The sequence below is a fragment of the Drosophila elegans genome, unplaced genomic scaffold (assembly GCF_018152505.1).
Source record: "Drosophila elegans isolate 14027-0461.03 unplaced genomic scaffold, ASM1815250v1 contig_476, whole genome shotgun sequence".
Classification (NCBI taxonomy): domain Eukaryota; kingdom Metazoa; phylum Arthropoda; class Insecta; order Diptera; family Drosophilidae; genus Drosophila; species Drosophila elegans.
In genome coordinates this window covers 19,687,053-19,710,656 of record NW_024545863.1, presented here as the reverse complement: position 1 = coordinate 19,710,656, position 23,604 = coordinate 19,687,053, and the positions used below count along the sequence as shown (strand labels likewise).

Below are 23,604 nucleotides of genomic sequence, written 5' to 3'. Positions count from 1 at the left end.
ACAAATTGGTACCAGCTCCGTAATGATTTGAAAAACCATCATCATATCATTTTGCACATAAATGAGTGCCCACTGTACCAACGTGTTTGCTATCACCATTATCACTCGAATTAGGCACAATCATTTAACGAATGCAAATACAAATGCCCGCATGGTACTTGGAAAACCAATCACTGGCGGGAAGTAAGTCTCTTGTGCACTTCCAATCAGAGAGTTTTTTCCATTCTTCAATTCGATTCCAGTTGAAGAAACAGAAACCTAGAGCCACTCGGCTCAGGCCGGAAAGAGAAAAAGAGACAAGAGTCAGAGAAGAGAGTCTCCTGGAATGGAAGCGAGTGCGCCAAGAGAGCCAGCTGATTTCTGACGATCGTTGCTCGGCAGTCATTTCATTTCGCTTCATTCCAGTCACTTGTTTTCGAGGGCTGCTTGGAGTTGGTCGCTCGCCTGCTGCGCTCTTAGTTGTTTGGCTTAGTTCAGTAGTTAGTGCCTCCGTTTAGCTGCGAAAAGGCTGAAAAAAAATATATCGCGTATTCGCCGCTGTCGCCGCTCTTTGCTTGTGTGCTGTGTTTGTGAGTGCCGAAAAAAATACATATATATAAAATAAAAGAAGAGCTGCTATTAAGTGAAATATATACACAACAACTAAGCGCAAAGTTAGAGAACGGTTACTGTTGTTGCCAAGGGGCAAACTAAGAGCATCTGGTCGGCATAAAGCCTCAATTGTGTGTATTTACACTCGGTGCTCCCTCACTCATTTGCATTGTGACAAAACAAAAGTTCCCGTTGTCCCACAGACACAACAACAATTAAATTAATAACTTTAGTAACAACACGAACGCGCCGGCAGTTAAAATTATAACAAGAAAAATCTTAAAGGTTGTCTAGAAAAAAAATGTTGATACACAAAAAGTCAACTGGCAAAAGATCACGAATCGCGGTACAAACACATTTCCATTTGCCTCAGGCGAAAAACAGATTCACTTACAGTCCAACTTCTATAAATCAGATTTCCACAAGACATTTATTTAATTAGCTGTATTAAAAGAACAATTACGTAAGCTGATTGGAAACCAAGATACAAACACTTTATAATGGTATAAAAGTTTTGACTTCTGAATAGCTATGCTAGAAAATCAAAGGAACTATTTTATTAGAATTCTCACTATATTCCAAAACTTATAAGTAATTTATTCTTATTTCAATTGCGTGGTGTCTTAAATTATAAAAGTCATTTCTACCTTTTCTTGCAATCGTATTGTAACTCTTATAATTTAACAAAATTGTAATTTAATATAATTTCTTAAAATGGAAAGTTTGACTTAGAGAAGCTCGACTGTACCCACTCACACACGTCACCCGCACACTCCCACTCTCGCACACACCCACCAATTCGCGCCCACGAGCTCTGGAGATTTGCACAAGTGCAAAGTCACAAAAAAGAGACAAATGAAAGAGTAAAACCCAAGAGATCTTTTGTTGCCAGCCTTGACTAGAGCGAAAAAGCCCAAACTAAAGTAGAGTCAGTTAAATAATTGTTCGGAAATTGCACAACGATGTTTGATTGCAGCCACCGAAAAAACAGATATCAAGACTCAAAAAAAAACCCCAAGACAAGTGGTTAATTGTTTCATAATTGTGGAAACACATTCAGCTGATTATGAGACGAACAAAAAAACAAAAAAAATAATTATTATCACCGAGTGGAGTGACCGTACTTAGTACTTACTTTTTTATGTTCTTCGATGCAGGCGATCCAGTAATAAACAGAAAAACAGACAAATTCACGGAAATGGATTACATTGTGAAGGCCTACAAAGATTGGAAACTGCATTCGCAGGTAAGCAATTGAGTTAATAACACTGTAAGCAACCAAGGTTAGTTCGGTTGGCGAGGTGTCAATCCACTTACAAATTCATAATTATTGTGAACACAAGACACAACAGGAAGCTGACAATCGGCTTACAATTAAGGTGTATACAAATTACAAATGGAGGGTGGCAAAGCAATTTACAAAATAATCTCAACAAATTAGACAAAGGTTGGGGTGAAAATATACAAGTTATTCTGCTAATTTGTGGTATTTATTTAAAAAACTAATTATTATATCTGTCGACACAAGCCAAACTGCTAATTTTCTCTGAATCAGTATATCGATTAAAATGTTTGTTAGTATTCAGCTTTATAATATCATTTAAGAAAATCAAGATACGCAGTGTTAAAGTTTCATCTTTTAATAAAATGTAATATTGTTTTTTGCTTTGTCTCTTGACGACAGAATTTTTCTTTAGCATTCCTAAGCTAAATTTCTATGTTGTTCATGATTTTAAGCTATGAGCTCTCTAAAATATAGGACTCATATCTTGTGGGACTGGCAACAATCTCGACTTAACGGCTTTTGCCCTCTTGAAACGTTTGCCTGTGGCAATCGGTTAAGATGACGTCAATATGGTGGCTTTCTTGCAGAAATAAACTCAACTTCTGTTGGCTTTTTGTCTGATCATTAATATTTTTTGTGCACCTTTTTCTGTGGATTCGCGTGGTTGGAGAGAATGCGAAAGCCTTTGGAGTCACGGCAATAAGCGGTCGTTAGCTCTGGGCTTCAAGTTGTGGCTTTCAGCCAGAGTCTAAGCAAATGCAAGACAGTTTCGGTCAAAAAAATAGTTGACTTTTAAGAGAGACTTAAATAAAGTATAAAGTAAACATACAAAATTATAAGAGCCAATATAGAAATAAATAATATATATGTTTGTATATCTTCTTCGGAATGCCCTTCAAACAAATATTAAATTAAGGCAATAAGAAAGGGTACAATCTTTTTTTTAATCTTAATAAAGAATTTAACCACTTTTTTATTCTTTTTGAGGTATCCTTTATGGGAAATTACGATCTAAACATATCTTAAACGTTAGCTATGTTTGGCATTTAAAGATACGTTATTTAATAGTTTTTCAAAACCCTCTTCCTCATAATAATGTGACTCTGATTGTATATTCCCCAAGACAAACAACACGATCCCCGGCCAGAACTTGGCTTATCGGAGGGGAAGGGGAAGTGTCTGTGAAGCCGGAGTGCTTAACCGCATTTAAGAAAGACCTGGCCAAAAGACACTCGGCAACAGCCAAACAAAATAATAAATTATTCTGTGAAACACGATCATGTCGAAATGGTCTCGCATTACCCAAGAAAAACCACTCTGAATGAGCGTTACTCTTTCGATTCCTCGGCTTCTTTTCCACTCGCTCGAGTGTCGTTTATTTATTTATTTATTTTCTGGGTACTGCGAGTGTGCGAATATGCTGTTGGGACTGCGAATCCGAATGCGAATGCCACCAAAGTGTGCTAAGATCGTGGCCAGCGAACCAATGCGATGAGTAAGCCAGCAACGAACACATCTGGCCAAAAGCAGCTACAGCCACCAACTTATGCGGTTCTACGGTTGAATTGCAAATGGCCAATGAGTGTGCGAGTGTGGAAAAATGGCAGCGCAGCACAACCACTGCACGTTTCAAAAATATCACCCAAATAAATTAATAGCTTAGCGTTTTTATACCCTTGCAGAGGGTATTATAATTTCAGTCAGAAGTTTGCAACGCAGTGAAGGAGACATCTCCGACCCTATAAAGTATATATATTCTTGATCAGCATCACTAGGCGAGTCGATCTAGCCATGTCCGTCTGTCCGTCTGTCCGTCTGTCCGTCTGTCCGTCTGTCCGTCCGTTTATATGCAAACTAGTCTCTCAGTTTTAAAGCTATCTGCATGAAACTTTCCCAAAAGTTGTCTTTCTATTGCAGGTAGTATATAAGTCGGAACGAGCCGGATCGGACGACTATAGCATATAGCTCCCATAGGAACAATCGGAAAAATAAATGAAAAAAAATTATAACTTTGCTGTTTTTTAATTTTTTGTTTAGTTCTTCGACATTTAGTAATGGTTAAATATTTCCGATTTACGGTTTAAATTTCATCAAAATCGGACGACTATAGCATATAGCTCCCATAGGAACAATCGGAAAAATAAATGAAAAAAATTATAACTTTGCTGTTTTTTAATTTTTTGTTTAGTTCTTCGACATTTAGTAATGGTTACATATTTCCGATTTACGGTTTAAATTTCATCAAAGTCGGACGACTATATCATATAGCTCCCATAGGAACAATCGGAAAAATAAATGAAAAAAAATTAGAACTTTTCTGTTTTTTAATTTTTTGTTTAGTTCTTCGACATATAGCAATGGTTAAATATTTCAGAATTATGGTTTAAATTTTATCAAAATCGGACGTCTATATCATATAGCTCCCTTAGAAATAATAAAAATATATAAAATAACTATCAAATAATTGGGCTGCAAATCATCATAGCTTCAATGTTTTTAAACATATACGAAAGTAAATCATAATTTTAATGTTTTCAAAAATGTTTAATTCTTGCAATAGCTGCAAGGGTATATGAACTTCGGCTTGCCGAAGTTTGCTTTCTTTCTTGTTATAATTGAAATCAAGAATTATGAATGTAACTCAATGAAGTGGTTTTATCTAAAAGTCAGCAATGAGGTATTTTTCAATATTTCAAATGAAAGAAGAAATAGAACCTATTAATAACCAGTTTTTTACTTTTTCATAAAGAAATTCTAGAGTTTCTTTTGTCTTTTTTGTGATAAATACAACAACTATCAGTTTCGTTCGATTTTAAAGAATGCAATGACGTGTATTGTGGTTATTTAATTTTTTGATAATTCAAACCGAGTTTCATAAAGTTTTTATGATTGGTAAATTAGAAAAACTGGTTGTCAATTGTCTTTCACCTTATTTTATAGAATTAAGTAACTTTTAAATGTTTATAAAGTATTTTTCTCTGTGTTGAAAGCGAGAACAAGTTGAAGCGAGCACAAAATGCATTTTATACGCTGACTGCAGCCGCTAATTGGGCCAATTGCACATTGTACAAAGTATAAAGTTAATTCTTGCTTCGCGTTGCATTCCATTTGGGCTTCTAAAAATATCCTTAACCTTGGCGAGATCCTCTTTTGCCGAGAGTTCAATGCACCTTATCCGGTTTTCTGAAGATATCTTGCAGCTGGGTTTTCAGCCCAGTCTACACTATCCAACTTTGTCCTTCAGTTTGACTTGCGATAGACCAAACATACATACACAATATTTATCACTCGACTGGCACACTTACATTTAAATACAGGTGTAACTCTTCGACTGATTGCGACCATGTTGGCTAGCTGTGGGTGGTTTTGGCCTTCGTTAATCAGTTAACTGCTCCGAACCTGCAGCGAACCGAAAGTCCCTCTGATTTGGTAATTGTTTGCATGCGGGCGGCCTAACCAACCGAGGTTGCTCTGTTACTCACGGGTATTTGGCGATAACTTTAGGTATAATTAAGTCCAACATCAATTTAGGTCACGCGCAAAAGTTTAAGTTGGCGTTTGGTACCTATTACCCCACAACCATTAAACATCACCTGAATGGAGGATTTATTATTATTACGCAGATTATGGTTTGTTCCATAAGTTAAAAAACGATTAAAGAAAATAACAAACATACAAAATGATTTATGAATGTTAAGTCTATAATCTGACATTTGGACTGAAAATAATAAATAAAGCGTCTTAAATGAAAAAGGTTGTACATTTTAAATGAGAACCAATAAGTTAGTTTATGCCAGAGCTTCCAGTGTTTTTCTCCTGTTAACTTATTTATGACCTATTCTAAAAATATATTCCTTTTAGATGCCAATAAAAACTGGGTGATTTAATTATTTGCAAATAAAGAAGTCACGAACAGTGATCAGTTAGCTCACTTGTTTAAATGTAGGGAAAAAGTTTCGATGGATGTCGAAGTTTATTGGCCCAGGGTTTATAAATATTAACAGTGGGAAAACTTTTTTTTTCAGCTTAAAATGACATACCATATGGTACAAAAAAATCATCGCATTGCTGCTGGTTTCCAAGAGTATATGTGTAGTTGCGAAAACCCAGTTCAACTCAGGGGGATACCAGTGAGTCAGTTCAAACTCTTTGCGATTCTCGGATAAAATCGACGATTCGTTTCCTGTTGCACAGTGTTATTTAAAGACTGGTTTTCGTTGTGGTTTATTTTTTTTTTGGGTATTCTATTTTCTCATGGAGGGTTATTTGCGATTACTGCTTTTCTATATTTAAGTTTTTGTTTGGTGGAGCGGTTGCAACCGGTTCGAATTGCTTTAAATAAAGCGTCAATCTACAGAAATTCTACGACTGATATGCGTGAATGTTTTGATTGTGACGGCGAAGTCTACAGGGTTGTCCTGTCTTTACAAATATGAATAATCAGCATAAGAAAGAAAAATAATTCCGAAAAAAAAAGATAAGTCGGCATTTGTATAAGAAGACTTGAAGACTTGACTCGATTTCTATGCGGAACATTAGCCTTGACTTCCAACAGAAGCTTTATCAGAATATGAACGTGCTGATCGAACGATTTGGGGCCCAAAGACGTCAATTTCCAAAAACCAGTAAAACTCTCTAGTATGTGCATTGTTAGGCGTACCCATATCTTTGATCGCACCTTATATTGATCATAAACGAAGGCTGCACCCTCTTTGAACAAAGGCCGTAATCTTATCAGCAAATAATTTGTCACCCGAAACAATGGGAGCAAAAACAAAAACACCCATTGTCGGTTTCCATTTTGTGAAAACCAAAGCAAACACTAAGCACTAAGAACATGAAGAATTCAATTTGTTGTAGGTATATAATTAACAAGTGAATAAATCATATTGATAGTCATTTGATGGCCTCTCAGATGTTTTTTAATAACACACAACAGTACGAGTAAATAACAATATGTGTATTTTATAACCCAGCGGACAATCAATCACACGCTTAAGTGCAACGTCATTAAGAAATAAAACAACGTTTATAGAGATTGATAATACTCGTAAGTGTACTTCGTCTGCAGTTGGAGGGTTCCATTTTTCTAATAAACTTGAAGAACTGTCATAGTATTTCGTTCTAAAAAATTTGTATTACTCAATGTTTTACACTATAATAAAGTGCCAACCGCAAAACAAATATTAAAAAAAAATACCCGATAACTTGGTTATAAAACATTATTTCAAAAAAATCCCTAAACGGTGCTTCTCATTTTCTGTCCCCAAAGAAAACTCATCGTTAATATTCCCGATTACATTTTATTGAAGGGTACATCACTTTCATAATCATTAGTTTTTCGTTATTTTGCTAGCTTCTTACATATTTTAAATATGATAAAATGTCACGTTGATAAATGTTTGAATCGTTTACAATTTTGCACGTAGTCTCAGGAACTAAAAGCTTGCAATATTTTAGGGAAATAACTTCTGTGTGCCCAGCACATGCCCTTCAATTTGGCAAACAACAGGTGCTACATCAGCTGGCCAAAAATGCTTAGACCGCCTATATCTTAAGAACCTTTACTTACACCATGCTATCGTAAAAACAAAACCCACGAAGAGCCAGAGACCCATCCATTTAAATTATCGCTAAATATAAATAAACTTAAATGAAAAGGCCACTTAAGACCCGGACACTTGACTTATGGGGCTCTAGACATTCATACGCGGGTTATACAAGCGAATCATTGATAGCGCCGTGGACAACTTAAGCCCCGGGGGCATTAACAAGTAAGTTCTGTGGGGACTTTCCCAGTAGTTTCCTGATAAGACAAAGCATGAGGTTGGTGATGGAAAAGGATGCCAATTTTATGGCATTTAAGTCAAGGTTCGGAAGGTATAAGCCCCATGATTGATCTACTAACAAAGGCAACATTGTTTACATTTACTAGAAATTATTGTGAATCATCTTGACAACATCAAATCTAAAGCTTTTAGGCCAAGGATTGTTTAACTATGAAACAAGTTTGCTGGCACACAATAAAAATAACTTATTATTATTTAAATTAAATATATGTTATATAACAACAGCAATTAATTAAAGCAATAAATAGACTTTATACCTTTTTTTAATATTTAACTAGCATAACATAGACTCTGAGTTTTTTAAAGACTAAATTAATATTTTTTTCTATCTGGTGAAACCACAAACCACACAACTCTTACATTTAGATAGAATGAATCATCTTTCAAAGTAATATCTATCTGCAGGTCAATATTTATTATCAAATGACCAACAAAATCCACAAGATATCACGTGTCTTTCTACCAAGAAGACTCTTTGTTTGGCACTATCTCGGCCATAACCAACCTTAGTCTTCCAGATAATACCTCGAACACATGCAATATCTAAATAGATATATGTGGAGCTTCTTAATTCTCAGTCACGTACCATACATACAAATTGTTTTGGTTGTCTGCTCCCGATTCGTTCCGTTTGCTGTTTATCAATTTGCAATTCCCAATTTTGGTGGCTTTAATTAATACTAAAGATAGTGCCCGGCTGGCATGCCGGTTACTTGCTTATGTTCAACTTTCGGTTATAATTTTTGTGCGCTTGCACAATTCCATAAATTTTTGAAAATAACAAAAAAAAAAGCACAGCCGCGAGCGCGATTGAAAGGCAACAAATTGAAATAGATTACAAACGATATCGTTAAATTTACGAGAGTGTGAGCTACATTAGCTGGGTAGTTTATGGCTCTGATTATGAGCCAACTTAAAGTGAACTAACTTTGTGGTTGTGGCTTCATCGTCTTGACCTTCAGCACTCGAAGTTCTTTGAACGTATGTGATAATTTCCCATCAGGCGACGAACTCGCTGTGATCTTCAGATTTATTCAAATTAGTGAGTCACAAAGCGAAGAAGCGCCAGTAGAGCATGTCTGATGTCTTAATATCGGCAGTCTGAGCCAACCCCTTCGGTTAGAGCCAAAGTGCCAAAAAACATTTAACATTCATTTCTGCGCCAATAAACGCGCACAATAACAAAGGCAAAATAACATATAGTACGATCATGTCTGAGCGCCAGCTCGTGTGCTGATCATTAATCAGGTGTTTGGTTTATTGTGCCCGGAATGGACAATTGTGAGAGCTTTCTCCGAGTGTTCCACAATTCCAGATCTAAATCGGAATAAGCCACATAAAACACTGGTATACAAATAATATTAAAAAACATAAAAAAGCCATGTCTCTTATAATTGTTATACTACATTAGTCATGTATCAATATGACTAAATTGGTCTTGGCGTTTTAAGCACATATTTTAAATAATTTAGAAATATGTTGTAAGTCCGTAACATTCAAATAAACATAGGGCGGATTATATCACATAAATAACGATTTTTACGCGCCTTTCATTTGTGTAAGCGAGTTTAATTGTACCACGTACCACATGGCGTATGAGTATTCCGCCCAGTTAGAACGAGTGGCGGAGCAATCAGCTCGTGACTGGTTTGAAAAATAAACAATTGTTCATCGCCATGCGCATGTCAATGACCGTCGTCACCCTCACCCCTTTAGATCGGCCAGAAACATATTTATCTATATAGCCAAAGAAAACTATGGAGAGAACGAAGCTTTGAACTCTCAGACGCCACAGCAGTGTGAGTTTGTTATCGCCGCAGCTTATCTGCAAAATATTTGCCAAACATAAATAAATGGCGTCCAATACAAAGTAGGGGAAACGGTGGCAATAGTGTCACCAAAACTTTAAAATGCTAGATTTATATCGAAAACTAAGAAGAAAGGAAATGGAAAGTTTTACTGCTGTTTTTATGAGCTTTCCATAAATTTCAGTCTGTTTTCAAAAATGTACACAAAACTAAAAAAATTTAATTAAAAGTCCACTTGATTTTTATTTCCTTATTTAAATTCGGCGTTGATTCTTTAATAATGATAATACAAATATTTTGTGTGGTTTTCTCATGTAATAGGCATAAAATTAGATCTTCTATTATTAAGATTTTTTGAAAGAACAATAACGGTAGAAAATCTGTTTTTAAATTGTATAGCTTTAAAAGTAATTCAAAACAGATTATCCAGCTGAAATGACAACTCTGCCAGGTAAATAAAATGGTGCAAAAGAAGTACAAGAAACATTTGAAAATAAAACAGCATGACAACGTGTACTATCAACTTGTTGTTGACCTTAAACGGGCCCGGTTTCGCCGAGATGGCCAAAGCCCATAATGCAAATATGCGGTAGTTACTGAACAGGCAATGGTAGTGCAATAATGCAGCAATATTGCGCATACAATGTGCAGCTACCATTAACAAATAAAGTCACATGTTAATTATCAGCCAGCGGCACGTCGTCCACGCCACCGCCACCACTAATTTCAATATTTGCAGCAGCTGTTGGTGCTGGGATACAAAAAAAATAAAAACACAAACTCAGCGGCGACCTGCTTTGTTCAAACAGGTTCGAACCTGGCTAAATATATACAATACATTAAAAGGCGTTTACGTAGCGGATCACGTGAAAAAATTATCTACCGCTGGCTGAGAAACAACTAACAAACTGAAAAATTAGCAGTGTCTGGATGTTTGAGACAAAGGAAAGGCTATTAAAAGCTGCCTTACTTGTGGGTATGTGCAGATGTCTGTTTAAAATGCGCGCCAATTTATTTAATCAGGGTGGCAGCGCTATCCAGATTTTTTAATAGCAAAAGTTTTGGTTTTCAAATCCTGTTAGGAATTATTTGCTAAAATTAAATTGTAATTTTTGTTTGCTTAAATATTTTATTGTATATTGATACATTCGACAAAAATCAATGATGTATTTTCAAAAACAAATTTTAAATATGTGCCAAAGAGAAAATCAATTTTTTTTCGGTGTAGTTATAATAGTCTAAATAAAATACTTCATGTTTTTTCCCATTACCCTTTCATAACAAACCATAAGCCGATAAATTGTAAATTTTGATGTTTACAAGTGATTTCTTCGCATGTTTTGCAATGTTTACTGCAATTTTAAGAACTTGTATATTTTATATATATATATATACTAAAATCTGTTTAAATTATTGGGACCCTTCAATTTGATTTCTCAGCCAAGTTTAAATTTCCCGCCAGTAGTCGGAAAACGTGGCAACGCCGCGCCTGCTTTTCCGATGTCCTGCAAAACGATTTTGTTCATTTATCGATACCATGGTTAAGGGTTACCCACCTCTAGTAAACACGTAGTAAACAGAAAATCAAAGCAAATTTGGATTGGAAATCGCAAATAGCAATAAAACGGGGCAAGTCGCGTGTGCCAATAGTAGTGCCAATATAAGTGAGAAGTGGGCGGTGGAAAATCGGCGGGAGGTTGTCGTATTGCCTTCCACTCTCTAACTTGCTCGCTCTGTTTTGAAAGGCCTGTCATGTGTGTGTGGGTGAGGTGGGGAGCTGTGTGTGCGATTGCGGTGGAGTAACTGTAACAGTTGCAGTTACATTTACCGTTGCAAAGGAGCGGCGTTCGGGTGAGTGCGCCGAATAATTAATAAATGCGGATATTAGTCTCTTGTTTTTATAAGTCAATCGCCGCAACAAAGACTCAATAATGAGACTGTAATACATAAATACATTTACATTTTCGTTGTGTGTGCGTTTGTTACGTTTTGGCCATGACATCACTAAAAATATAAATCGTCAATCTCTTAAAATCCGTTGCAGTTTCAAGAGATCGTTCCCGACATGGATGACACGGAATTCATGTTCAACGAGAAGCAATCGATCCGGGACTCCTCGCGCACCTTGAAGCGCTACGGGAGCACCTGCTGCAACAGCCTGAGGAACAATGAGACCCTCATCAGGCACATTGTGGAGAAGACGGACACGCTGCAGGGCATTGCCCTCAAGTACGGATGCACGGTGAGTCCAAGAGGTCATCCTCCGGAGAAAGCCCCATCTTACACCATAATCCCATATCTATAACTCACCTGATAAGGAAGTTCCAAAAGCGCCCATTAACCATATAAGCCAATCCTGCCCCGAGCCATAATTTTAAAATTTTTGTATAGTTAAGGAAAAATATTCCGTTGAACAGTGAGGCAATTGGGAGGGAAGCTCCAATAGTGCACAACTTTTATTACAAATGTCAACTCCCAGAGATTTACATAGCGATTTCTTCATTGATTTCTTCAGTCTTTTGTGGAAGCTCCACTAGTGCCCCAGTTTTGAAGTACACTTCCAGGTATTTGCCAGCATTGATCTATTCATATAAGGCCATTTTATTTAAAATATTTCAGATCTGAGCCAATTGATGATGTTGAGTCAAAGAGCAACTTCTTTTTTGAATCTTTAAATTTAGACCCAATGATTTCATTAAATGTTTTTGTATATTCCATGATTTTGCTTTTATAAGATTGCAACTTATTAACCTTTATTTAGCCCCGCAAGAGGGCAAGCTGCAATTGCCAAAAAAGGCATTACTGACACGCTAACCCTTTTACATTTAAAATGTCAGGGTGAAAGGGTGTATAAATTTTGATTTGACCATCTAGCTTTCTTTTTCGTTATTAGACTAAAATTGATTTGAGCCGCCCATGAACAGTTTTTTCAGAGAAAGTGTATATACACAAACTAATTATAGTCACGCTAGCATTTAAAATTTTCTTTTGCATAACGTTCCCAAAATATTCCATATAAAACTATGAATCTTGAGGAAATCAATTTACTGTATGCATTGATTTCTTGCACCTTTTGGGAAGCCCAACTAGTGCTACAATCACGCGAGCTTTTTGAATTTTAAATGTCAACTCCCTGGGATTTGAATTTATCGATTCAATAATGGCAACGTTGCCCCGAGTAACTCCCATCTGCTCCCCCAGTTCTGTTCGTTCTTGGAATTTACGACCGAACCCACACCTTCGCACAAACGCGGGGGATGTGATAAGTCGTCTAGTGACTTGGGCAAACAGAACAGATAGCGACATGTGAGAAGGGACAGTCAGTCTAGAGGCTAGTATCTAGTATCTAGCATCTAGTATCTAACCTAGCTATTTATCAGTCTCGTTATCTGCGATGGAACTGTGGAAAATGCTGCAGGTCCATGTTTGGACACTCTCTTCCGACCTGACAGATTGCTGCATATGATTTATGTCTACAACGAGAACTAGACTGTTCAGTTAGCACTGGACTAATATTTGCCTAACGTCAGATTAAGTTTATTGACTCGAAAAATCTGAAATGTGGCTGTAAGCCAAAAAAAATAGCGTTGCATGCCACTTGACCCGATTGGCCATTTATGCGTCTTAGCCCGGCTCATCCATCCGTCGATCAATCTCATCCATCAATCATGTGTCAGCGCTGCGATTGCCCGTAATTGATGAGCTCCTCCAGCTTATATACATGTACATTGTTGTATTGCATTTCAGACGGAGCAAATAAGACGGGCCAACCGCCTCTTCGCCTCGGACAGCCTGTTCTTGCGTCAGTTCCTGCTGGTGCCAGTGGAGAAGAACTCGCCGTATTATCCCCAGGTGCCTGGCGACCCGATTACCGCCTTCGATGCCGTGCTGGCCACGCCCCCAGGCACTCCGGATGCCAACGGCCAACGGGAGGCGCACAACAATGCCAACAATCTGAGCCAGAGCAACAGCTTTACCAAGAGCAACGACATCAGCAGTAGCAGTAGTAGCAGCAGCAGTGGAAGCAGCAGCAGCTGCAACACAAGTGGCTGCGGCCCCAGTTCCGGAGGATCGCGACCCGCCGGCAACCAACAGCAGCAGCCCCCTCAGCGGCCGTACTCCATTGCCGGGGAGTTGCTGGTGGTGCAGGCCGGAGACGAGGATCCAGAGATGATGCACGGCCACAGTGGATGCAGCGCCAAGCAGAGCAAGAGCTTGGACTCGGTAGCCGCGATGACGCCCGAGGAGGAGAACCGGAAATGCATGAACGACTTCCTCAACAAGATCGACAACACAATATCCGAGTCGCGCAAATATGTGGAACGCTCCAAGGAGTAAGTAGACCCATGAGCATTCAAATAATCAAGAGATGATAAACAGGCTTGTTATAATTACTTTTCAAGTAATATAGATTTAAACAATTTAGCATTTTTGATAAGAAATTTAAAAATTCTAACAGTTTTTGGTTTTCTGAAAAGTTTTTGGGTATTCTTATCTTCAAGACCAGTCTAAAATAGTTTTTTTTGTTTATAATTAGCTACTCGATCATCAATAATTATCGTTAAGCTGTCAATTCTAACATCAATCATTCAATTTTAAAGTTTTTATCCCCAACAAAACCATTCGAAATTGAATTTCAAATAGTAGATATCAGTCTTTTGAATTATGCTACTAGATTGTTTAGTTATGTCCCTTATGCATTTGTTTTGTTTAGACTTAATTTTTTTATTTGATTGAAACAAATTTTCTACTTAAAGGAAAATATATAGTTTTCATTTTATAAAAAATAAATATTAAATTTAAATTATATTGATTATTATATTATTGTTATTTTTATCATATTTATTGCGTGAGCATTAGTTTCCACTATATTTAATCATTGTGAATTCTGGCTACTATATTTACTAATCTGTTTATTTATTTTTCATCCAGCCTGGTCAGCAGCCAGAGTGACGCGGACATCTGCATCAGTGCCAGTGCCGACATTTTCCCGCAGCGCCGCCATCCGCTGAACAACTCCTACAAGACCAACAACAACGAACGTCCGCCGCAGTTCCAGCGGCACAGCTCAACGGGCAGTGGAAACTCTTCGGATACGGCGCACCTGCTGAATACGACGCAGACGCGACGCGTTCAGAACTCGCTGAAACGACTGGAGAAGCAGCAGGACGATTTCTTCGAGTTGTAGCATCCGTCTGGGGGTCGAAATCTAGCCTAATTACGCTGAGAGTTAATTTTACAAATCGTTTTTAATTGCCGCGCATCGGAGGAGACTACGACGACGTATGTCAGCATGTTACATCACACAGAATGCCGCACTCTAAATGTAATATAAATAATGATATCTATCGACACGTATGCGCGATACCCTTTACCTATACGATTAAACATAAATGTAACTGAGCTAAAACCTAAACTAAACTATAAACCTAAACTAAGCGCAGCACTATGTAAACCTGTAGTACGATGACAAGGCAGTTCTGTCCCCGTTTTTGATCTTGTGTCAGCCCTGTGTAATTGCCGCCAATTTGCTTGCAAGATCCGATCTGACCTGATCTAATCCGGTCCGATCCGGAAGCCTTCGGTCCTTCTGTCCACCCCTCCTGCCCCCCATTATGTTTACTTTTTGTATGACTCTAGCTTTAATCACACTGTGTATAATTTAGTTATGAGAATTATTAATGTTAATTGTATATAGTCGCCAGCAATACAACAATCCACTGGACTGCTCTGACCGCTAACACGAAATTGGCCATCGGTTGACGTGTAATTTTAATTTATTCTTTAGCTTTCCAAAGTATTAAACCGCAACTGAAAATAAATCCTGTTCTTTATAAAACTATAACCTCAATTGTTAAACAAACACCATTAAAAACATATATATCCCAGAAAGCCCAATATCGAACTGCACTCATATCGAGCCAAGTCATGTTGTACGTGAAAATGTTTTATAAAAATAAAGTGAGAATTGTGTTGGAACAAATTGAGAGTGTTAATGAGTTAATGAACCACAGGAATTTCCATGAGGTGGTGCATGCGCAAGCCAGGGGCTAATAACAGTTGAACTTCAATAATTTAAACTTCCATCACCCCGTAATTTTAGTGCAAGAGGGTTGGTCAAGTTACAGTAGTGCCACTGTTCGGTTGCCAGGACAACCATACAAGACAAACAAACAAAACCCCAAAGTTAGTTAACTACATTTTATTTGATAGAAAGTATACGAAAATGACGGACAAAGATCTGGATGCCATTATCCTGGTGACCCAACAGGTTGTGGGTAAATACGTAAAGAAACCACCACTAACGGAGAAACTGCTGAAGAAACCCCCTTTCCGTTTTCTCATGGATGTTTTCAATAACGTGAGTGGCTTACCTTGACCCATCCCCAATGCAAAAACCCAAATGCGACTTTTTTACGTGCAGTTTATCAAGCAGACAGGCAAGTTCGATGGATTATATACGCCGGAGGAGCAATTGTTCGAGAACATAGGTAGTCGAGAGGATAAAATACGATTCCTGCAGAAGATGATCGATGCCACCAGTGAGTTTTGGTTACAAGAAGAGTCCATAAATTGCAGCCTGTTTGTCTTCCCATAGAGCTAACCACTAAAAGGGACCTGAAAGTGCGTACCTCAAAAATAGTTGCTGGCCAGGAGCCGGAGCTCACCAATGAGCTTCTCCAGGCGATGGCCAGTGTGGCGGAGAAGAACTTGGAGTGGGACAGTGTTGTTGACCAGGTGGTAATTTCCCACAGCAAAACACCACTTGCCCTCCCGAAACCGTCGAAGGAAACTAAAATTCAGAGCAAGAATCCCTCACCCGCTGGGAAAGAGGAGGATTCAAAGCGTCGCAAGGAGAAGCGCATATCGCCCCAGGAGCAAAAGTTTCGCAAAGCCATCGAACCGGCGTCTCGATCGTCGCCCAGTGAGAAGGAAAAGGCATCCCAGAAGAAGTCAAAGGTGCCCAAGGATGACACCAAACTGAGTCGACAGAGCTCCAAGCAAAAGAGTCCTTCTCCTGTTAAACTAAAGTCCAAAGCCAAGGTACAGGTATCCACAGAAAGCGATAATCCCAGCATGTCCATGTCGCCAGTATCAGGAGAAGTGGCCAAGCAGCCAGCTCCTGAATCTGTTCCTGCTAAGCCAGCGCCGGAATCGGTAAGATTAAATTTATAAAAAAATATATTTTATAAGAAACTAATATTTTTTGAGTAGATATCCCCTTCAAAATCTAAGGAACCATTGGTGCAACCAGTTCAGGAAGCTACACCGGCTCCATTGGCTCCACCAGCTGAGTCTGAGAGTCGCAAATCCTCCAGCAGGAGTCGCCGTTCTAGTGGCAGTCATCACAGGCAACCAGAGCCGAATCCCAATGAGAGCCAATCCCAGCCAGCGGTGCAGCCGTCGGAGGCTGTTTCCCCAGCCGAATCCAGCATTAACAACAGTGAGGTGAAGCGGGAGACTCCGATCTCCAGGGAAAACTTAAAGGAGTCCAATCAACGCCCCAGGACCTCACTTAGACCACCGTCCGCTAGACCGGCCTCCGCACGTCCTGGAGCTCCACGGCGTCGCAACGTGGAGATTGTACTTCAACCAAACGATCAGATCAAGATGTCTGGGATTAACGTTAAACTGGAAACTTTTGGGGATCTCGACGATGATGGGGAGAATCTGGTGATCATAGAAGATGCCAACTCGCATGATATTGTTGAAGGTAAAGGAGCAGAAGAACCAGCTCTGGAGAGTCAGCTAGATGCCCAGGGGCGATTGGTTCAGCAGATCTTGGAGACCCAAAAGGAATTGGTTCACCAAAATGCGGAGGTTGAACCTCTACAAAGTCAAGCTGCCCGGCAGAGTTCCGCTCGCCAGGTGAACGACCTGCGCGACGTGATCCAAAGGCTGACAAATTCAGTGAATCCGCTGGGGAAACTGCTGGACTTCATACCCGAGGACATTGATGCCATGCAACTGGAGTTGACTATGTGGCGCGACACCCACAACCAGGCCTCCATGGAACTGAAACGCGAGCAGAGTCTTACTGCATCCGCCACGGAGCCCATGAAGCACCAGCTGCAGCAAATCGAGGCCAGTATTGCCGAGTATCGGGAGCTCGTCGACGAAAGTCGCCAAAGGATCCTGCAGAACAACGCCCGTATCCTTAAATTGATGAGTGAGCAGTAAGGACTCTGATGGCTTTTTAAAACAAATCTTTCGTTTCGAAGTTTAAGAGAACTGTGGGTTTCCCAAATGGTTTACATTTGTGTTTTCTATATTTAATAAGAGTTTCATAAATATATCCCATTGCTTGGGTACACTTTTCAATTCAAAAAATATGTATAAATGTATAATATAATATCAAAATATCTTTGATATGACATTTGTTGGTTTGTTTGTTTTTGGGTGATTTGTAAATGGTAAAACATTTCTAGTATTTAAATCGAACAATTCAATAACAGACGGTAAGTTTCTCTTATAAGGTCACTTGGTGTTTGAACCGAAACCAAAGTTCTTAAAACTAGTTTTGTTATAATAAAAATAGTGTCGAGCATACAAATTTTTGTAGTGGAGTATAAACCTGTCGTTCACCATGCACTCCCTATTAATATTTCATCCCGAATTCTTTAAAAAACATTGTGCGCTAATAGCATGCAATTTAAATAACGCATTAAATAATGAAAAGTTAAACCTTTTCTTCTTCGGTTTCCGCTGGGATCGTTTTTTTCTTTTCTTCTGCGATCGACTCCTTTTCAGTTTCCACTGCGGTAGTCTTGTTGTCTACTTTCGCTGGGACCGCCTCTTTTTCAGCATCTCCTGTTATTGTCTCCGGCTCATCATCATCCTCTGTGATTGACTCCTTCTCATTTCGTTTGTCCTTGCCTAACCCTACATCCTCCGAGTCCTCATCTCCCAGCACATACTCGATGACGTCGTCGATGGGGAAATTGTTGAGGAGGGACTTGATGGAATCGTTATGAATGACCACGGTGAAGAGAAGTTTGCAATATTCGCGCATTCGGCTGCCGTAGTCTAGTTCAGCGTAATTTTCAGCACCTTTGGTCAAATCGTGGCCACAGTTCTCGATCACCTTGCAGAGCACCATTTCCTCGGGGGCATTGGGCCAGCCGTATTTCTTCAAGATGGGTGGATCCACGAGCATGTCAATCAGCTTGCCCACGTTCTCCTTGAGCCTTAGATCCTCGTCGGTCAGAATTTCACCGGTGACATCATCCTCGCTTGAGGCATCCTCCAGATTATCAGCAATGGCAGCCGCCAAACTGGCGCCCAGTGATTTGCGCTGCTCTTTTTTGACCACCGGCGAGACCTTTGCCTCATCCTTTTTATCTTCGGGCTTCACTGCAGCTTCATCCGTCAGCTGCTCTTCCTCGACGGCCCCGTCCAAAGGCAGAATTGTGTATATTTCGTTCTCCAGCGTAATAGTCTGGGCAGTGCCATCCCCTTCGTCCACCAAGAACTCGCGGACCACCACGCCGTTGCCATCTGTTTGACTGGAAATCAACGAACCCGCCGAAGTGTTCAGCGCCACTGGTACAACATCATCCACTTCTATACCAGACAATTTGGCCTTCTTTGCGCGCTTCACAGACTGAGGCTCGACGCCGAAAATGTCATCCGGATCACACTCGTGCACGGTTCGAATGTGCCTGCGCAGGGTTTCGCTACTGTCGAAGTTCTTATCGCAAATTGCGCAATCTGTACGCTCCATCATTTTGGTGGACGAGCGCTTGGGACGTTGCTGTTTCGCTGCAATTGGGAGGATCAATATAAATTTCATGTATTTCGCCAATTCTCTTTAACTTACGGCTGTGTTTGCCCTCGTCCATGTGCTCCTTAAGGAGAGCCGTGGTGCGGAAAGTACGCTTGCATTCAGTGCACGAAAAGACGGGACGCTTTGTGCGCGAGTGATCCTTCACATGGCGCTCGAGTCTGCGGGAAAAGTAATGCGTTATGTTATGACGGCAATGGAACATCAAATATGCCTCAATGACTTACTGCTTCTCTGTTTTGAACTTCTCCTCGCACTGATCGCAGGCAAAGGGGCGAATATGGGTCTTGGAATGGGTGCGCAGCTGGGTGGCCTGGATGAAGCTTTTGCCACACTCTTCGCACTTGTGCGGACGCTCTCCAGTGTGACGCTTCATATGTCGATTGAGCACCTCCTTCACGGCAAAGGCTTGGTTGCACTAAAAGTCAGTATTCAATTAGTCAATTAGGATGAAAAATAGTTGGAAAACTTGAGCTTCTTGACATACCACTGTGCAACTGTAGGGTTTCTCGCCAGTGTGATAGCGCCGATGCTTTTTAAGGGCCACCAAGGCAGAGAACTTCTTGTCGCAAAGATCACAATCGAAGGGTTTCTCTCCGGTATGGGTGCGTATATGGATGCTGCGTGAATATACAACAAATTAGCTCTTGAATAAATAAAGAAATAACCAAAACTCACTTGAGCGTGGACAGACTGTAGAAACAATTCTTGCACGTGTGACACATGTACTCAGGCTTCTTCACCACCTGCGTGCCGAGGTGCTGCTTCAGATGCGACCGCAGGTTGTCTAGGCGATAGAAGACGCGATCGCACACCTTGCAGCTCATGGTATCGGTCTCGTTTGACGAGCACGAGGAGTACTTCTGATGGCGCTTCAAGTGGTAGGAGCGCGTGAAGTCCTTGCCGCAGATCTTGCAGGCGTACGGCTTGCCACGCGACTTGTGCTGCTCCTCGTGCAGCGTCAGCAAGGCCTCACTGCGCAGGTTGGCGTTGCAGATGGAGCACGGAAAGTCGCTGAACTCGGAGTGGGTAATGAAGATGTGTCGCTCGTAGCTGGTCTGCGTCTTGAACGATTTCGGACAGTCGGGACAGTTGATGTGGCCCAGCTGAAAGGGAAAGTCTGATATTAAATGCAGGAATATATAAAATTTAACAAATGGTTTTTGCTTTGCTTGTTTGATTCCTTGTCCTTTATAGTTTTCAACTTACATGGAAGGTGTCGTAGCTTTCGCTGCAGCAAAAGCAGATGTCCTTCTTCTCCATCACAACGGCATCTTTTTCGATCTTCTCCAGGTTCTTGAGCATATCCGCTTTGCGCAGATGATAGCCACTGTCGTAGCGACAGAACTCCAAATGCTTCTTCAGACTCTGAACCCGGCGAAAGGTTTTGTAGCACTTGCCGCACACATGCTCCACTATCTCCTTGATCTTCACCCCCTGGTTGGAGTTGCCTTTGGAATCCTCCCCATCCTCATCGTCCATTTCTTCGTCCTCGTCACCCTCGGTCACAACGATCTCTTGGCCGTTGGTTTCCTCAATCCTTCCGGGCACCACTTCCTCATCTTCGGCCAGAATAAAAGCAATTGTATCCTCGTCATTTTCGGTCACCGCCGTGACCGTTTTGCTGTTTTCGGTTTTTACAGCCTGAAGTACATAGTGATCCATTTTCTTTTTTTTACTAGGCGAAGCCTTGATTTTGGCAGTTTCCACGGCCGTTGCAGAGGAGCTGGCAGCCCTTTTCTCGTTAAGGATCTTGACGGAGGAGGTGGCAGGAGTTGAGGTCTTAGTGGCGCCTCTTTTTTCCGCTTTCGGAGTGGCCAGTATTTCCTCATTGAGTATTTTTATGCGTGTCTGACTTCCGCGTTTATCCTGCTTAGCTGGGGGAATTTTTGATTTGGTGGTAGTGGCCTCGGGATCTCCGCCAGCTCCTAAGTCGTTCAAGAGCTTCATCCTGGTGGCCGGTCGCTTGTCCTTGGGTGGCGAAATATTCTCCACTCCCTGAATCTTGATCTTCTTTTCCTTGCCCTCCTTGGAGGCGCTCATCTTGGGAATGACTGCCTGAAATTAAGATAACACTGAAATCATTGAGGAATATTTCCAGGATCAGTTATCCCCGGACTTAGCCTACTTTTAGGCACGTGATCTATTAAAAACCAAATTTTGCCAGCGTCACCAACACACGCCCAAAAGAAGCAAAGAAAAAATGGCGGCACTACATGATCGATCGCGAGGGTGCGAGCGAGACAGCACGATGGCCGCCCTGACGCACAGAAAACGCAACAAGTTTTCTTCTTAAATAAAATTGTATTTCAAGGGGTTGAATATAATTCTAATACACACTGAAATCCATTGCATACTTTTCAAATATTTCATGTTTTTGTACAGTTAAAGGATGAGACGAAGGCAAATGATTCTAATGCTGATTAGCCATTCCCCGGAACTAAAGAAAGTCACGGTGATCGAGGTAAAAAAAAAGGAAATTGCAAAGTCACTGGCTTATTTCCTAATGTCTTCACACTTTTATATGAACAATAGTTGAGTTTGTCACAGGATTCTGAGCTTAAAGCCGAAGAGCAATCACAATTTACCTAATTTTATGCTTTAAATTCCAACACGACAAGCGACTGTGTATGAAAATGCACGGCGGTGTGGCCGTTCTACGACCGATCAAATATGCCCGAACAAAATACTAAACAAGACTATTGAAGTATTTTCCGAAACATACCGAACAATATGCTTTAGCCCTTTTGTACCCTCATTAGTTACAAAAATCTTAATTATAATTCTGAAAAACCATCCATATCATAAGGCAGGAAAAAAATTAAAGATGTAGAAGAGATTTGGGTTTTTGGTGACTTTAACAAGGAATTGTTAGGAATCTCTTGCCCTTAAATTTAAGTTTAATCGGTTTTTTTTAAATAATTTAATCAAACATAAAAAGGTTATTTGAGAAAAGATTTTGTCACAGTAAAATACAATAAGGGCTAATCCATATTTTAGGTACTTTGGTATGTATAGCTGAGTTTAAGTTATATTCCGTCAGACATGCAACGGTCACACTTTCTTTAATTTCCGCGTAAAAAGGTAAATAAAAAACCGGAATAATGGTTAAACTACAATTAAAAAGCAATACTTTAAAGTTCTTAGACACCATGACGACTGCTTTTGATGCTGCACACACGGAGGGACCCGGATTCGTGGGCATTCGCTTCTGCCAGGAGTGCAACAACATGTTGTATCCCAAGGAGGACAAGGAGAACAAGATCCTGCTGTACGCCTGCCGGAATTGTGATTACAAACAGGAGGCGGACTCCAATTGCATCTACGTAAACAAGATCATGCACGAAATCGACGAGCTGACCCACATTGTGCCGGACGTGATATCGGATCCCACGCTGCCGCGCACGGAAGACCACGCCTGTCCCAAGTGCTCCCACCGGGAGGCGGTCTTCTTCCAGGCACAAACACGTCGCGCCGAGGAGGAGATGAGACTGTACTATGTGTGCACCAACCAGAACTGCACCCACCGCTGGACAGAGTAGGAGCGGATATTGTGCCCACCACCACCTGTAATTGTAGCCCTAAGTAATCGAACCAATACAAAGACAATTGTCAATCGCACATGGCTATGCCGCAAAAACATCTCAGTTATTAATCAGCACTCGATTGCCGCTCAATGCAATAACAACCACAGAGAAAGAAAAGTTTATATGATAGCTATGATGGTCACCCGGAAAATTTTACAAATTGTTTTGGACAACAACTTTAATTTGCTTTGTGACCAACTAAAATCTATTATACATTTTCCAACATTTTATTTTTATATTAAAACGTAAAACGTTTATTGAGTATCGGTGAGATTTAAGTGGATCTTTTGTTACTGGAGCCAAATGATATACAATCTTACGCTAGCAAAGGTAAACATTTTATTCTAAGACTATATACAAATTGAACCATCAATTAAACATTTACATTTCAATACGAATAATCAGTTTTTTTCTGTGCAAGACACCAGTAGAAAAGCAAACAAGTTACAGTAAATATCGGTTAAGAGGAACGTCGAAATATTTTTAACTATTGTAGTTATAATTTTACTGTCATTTTGTGTGCAGAAAAATGCATAAAAAAGTTTGAATCCGGTTTGGCACATATTTAAAAACCTGATTTCAATGTTATGACGTTCATGAAGTATATTTTTGAATTTCTACAGTTCATATTAAAAAACCAAACATGAATTTCAAGTATTTTTGGGCCATAGGTGATTAACACGTTTCGGTTTGGTATTTA

The 23,604-nt window shown here is 40.0% G+C and overlaps 4 protein-coding genes across 6 annotated transcripts; 3 read left to right on the top strand and 1 right to left on the bottom strand.

The window, feature by feature from the left end:
- The first annotated feature begins 404 nt into the window (after positions 1-404).
- Positions 405-15,516, top strand: LOC108139297. Of its 2 annotated transcripts, XM_017261993.2 has the most exons (5): positions 405-569; positions 1,749-1,837; positions 11,578-11,775; positions 13,281-13,867; positions 14,466-15,516. In XM_017261993.2, exons 2-5 carry the CDS (start codon positions 1,790-1,792, stop codon positions 14,719-14,721), a joined length of 1,089 nt encoding a protein of 362 aa, XP_017117482.1. In that variant the 5' UTR covers positions 405-569; positions 1,749-1,789; the 3' UTR covers positions 14,722-15,516. The 2 variants fall into 2 exon arrangements, with proteins under 2 accessions (XP_017117482.1, XP_017117483.1); XM_017261994.2 differs by lacking the exons at positions 405-569; positions 1,749-1,837 and adding an exon at positions 11,085-11,384.
- Positions 15,517-15,589: 73 nt separating this feature from the next.
- On the top strand, positions 15,590-17,725 carry LOC108139329 (TRAF3-interacting protein 1). 2 transcript variants are annotated; one of them, XM_017262039.2, is made up of 4 exons: positions 15,590-15,894; positions 15,958-16,075; positions 16,132-16,691; positions 16,749-17,725. In XM_017262039.2, the coding sequence occupies exons 1-4, from the start codon at positions 15,760-15,762 to the stop codon at positions 17,712-17,714; spliced, it is 1,779 nt and encodes a 592-aa protein (XP_017117528.1). In that variant the 5' UTR covers positions 15,590-15,759; the 3' UTR covers positions 17,715-17,725. The 2 variants fall into 2 exon arrangements, with proteins under 2 accessions (XP_017117528.1, XP_017117529.1); XM_017262040.2 differs by lacking the exon at positions 15,590-15,894 and having other exon boundaries at positions 16,031-16,079.
- A 59-nt stretch (positions 17,726-17,784) lies between these two features.
- Positions 17,785-21,990, bottom strand: LOC108139328 (protein suppressor of hairy wing). The gene is made up of 7 exons (XM_017262038.1): positions 21,906-21,990; positions 20,527-21,375; positions 19,996-20,423; positions 19,805-19,937; positions 19,545-19,735; positions 19,354-19,478; positions 17,785-19,295 (listed from the first exon to the last, which is right to left on the bottom strand). Exons 2-7 carry the CDS (start codon positions 21,358-21,360, stop codon positions 18,214-18,216), a joined length of 2,793 nt encoding a protein of 930 aa, XP_017117527.1. The 5' UTR covers positions 21,361-21,375; positions 21,906-21,990; the 3' UTR covers positions 17,785-18,213.
- A 315-nt stretch (positions 21,991-22,305) lies between these two features.
- On the top strand, positions 22,306-23,298 carry LOC108139128 (DNA-directed RNA polymerase II subunit RPB9). Its single transcript, XM_017261741.2, has 2 exons — positions 22,306-22,401; positions 22,458-23,298. Exon 2 carries the CDS (start codon positions 22,470-22,472, stop codon positions 22,857-22,859), a length of 390 nt encoding a protein of 129 aa, XP_017117230.1. The 5' UTR covers positions 22,306-22,401; positions 22,458-22,469; the 3' UTR covers positions 22,860-23,298.
- The last annotated feature ends 306 nt before the right edge of the window (positions 23,299-23,604 follow it).

What these genes read in the sequence shown, in the direction of transcription:
- LOC108139297 (XM_017261993.2), top strand. Translation starts at nt 1,790, where the DNA reads ATGGATTACATTGTGAAGGCCTACAAAGATTGGAAACTGCATTCGCAG. An exon ending in ATTGGAAACTGCATTCGCAG is followed by an intron (nt 1,838 to 11,577) that starts GTAAGCAATTGA and finishes AATCCGTTGCAG; the next exon opens with TTTCAAGAGATCGTTCCCGA. An exon ending in TATGTGGAACGCTCCAAGGA is followed by an intron (nt 13,868 to 14,465) that starts GTAAGTAGACCC and finishes TTTTTCATCCAG; the next exon opens with CCTGGTCAGCAGCCAGAGTG.
- LOC108139329 (XM_017262039.2), top strand. Translation starts at nt 15,760, where the DNA reads ATGACGGACAAAGATCTGGATGCCATTATCCTGGTGACCCAACAGGTT. An exon ending in GAAGATGATCGATGCCACCA is followed by an intron (nt 16,076 to 16,131) that starts GTGAGTTTTGGT and finishes GTCTTCCCATAG; the next exon opens with AGCTAACCACTAAAAGGGAC. An exon ending in CTAAGCCAGCGCCGGAATCG is followed by an intron (nt 16,692 to 16,748) that starts GTAAGATTAAAT and finishes TTTTTTGAGTAG; the next exon opens with ATATCCCCTTCAAAATCTAA.
- LOC108139328 (XM_017262038.1), bottom strand. Translation starts at nt 21,360, where the DNA reads ATGAGCGCCTCCAAGGAGGGCAAGGAAAAGAAGATCAAGATTCAGGGA. An exon ending in AACCCTACAGTTGCACAGTG is followed by an intron (nt 19,736 to 19,804) that starts GTATGTCAAGAA and finishes ACTGACTTTTAG; the next exon opens with TGCAACCAAGCCTTTGCCGT. An exon ending in GGACGAGGGCAAACACAGCC is followed by an intron (nt 19,296 to 19,353) that starts GTAAGTTAAAGA and finishes TCCCAATTGCAG; the next exon opens with CGAAACAGCAACGTCCCAAG.
- LOC108139128 (XM_017261741.2), top strand. Translation starts at nt 22,470, where the DNA reads ATGACGACTGCTTTTGATGCTGCACACACGGAGGGACCCGGATTCGTG.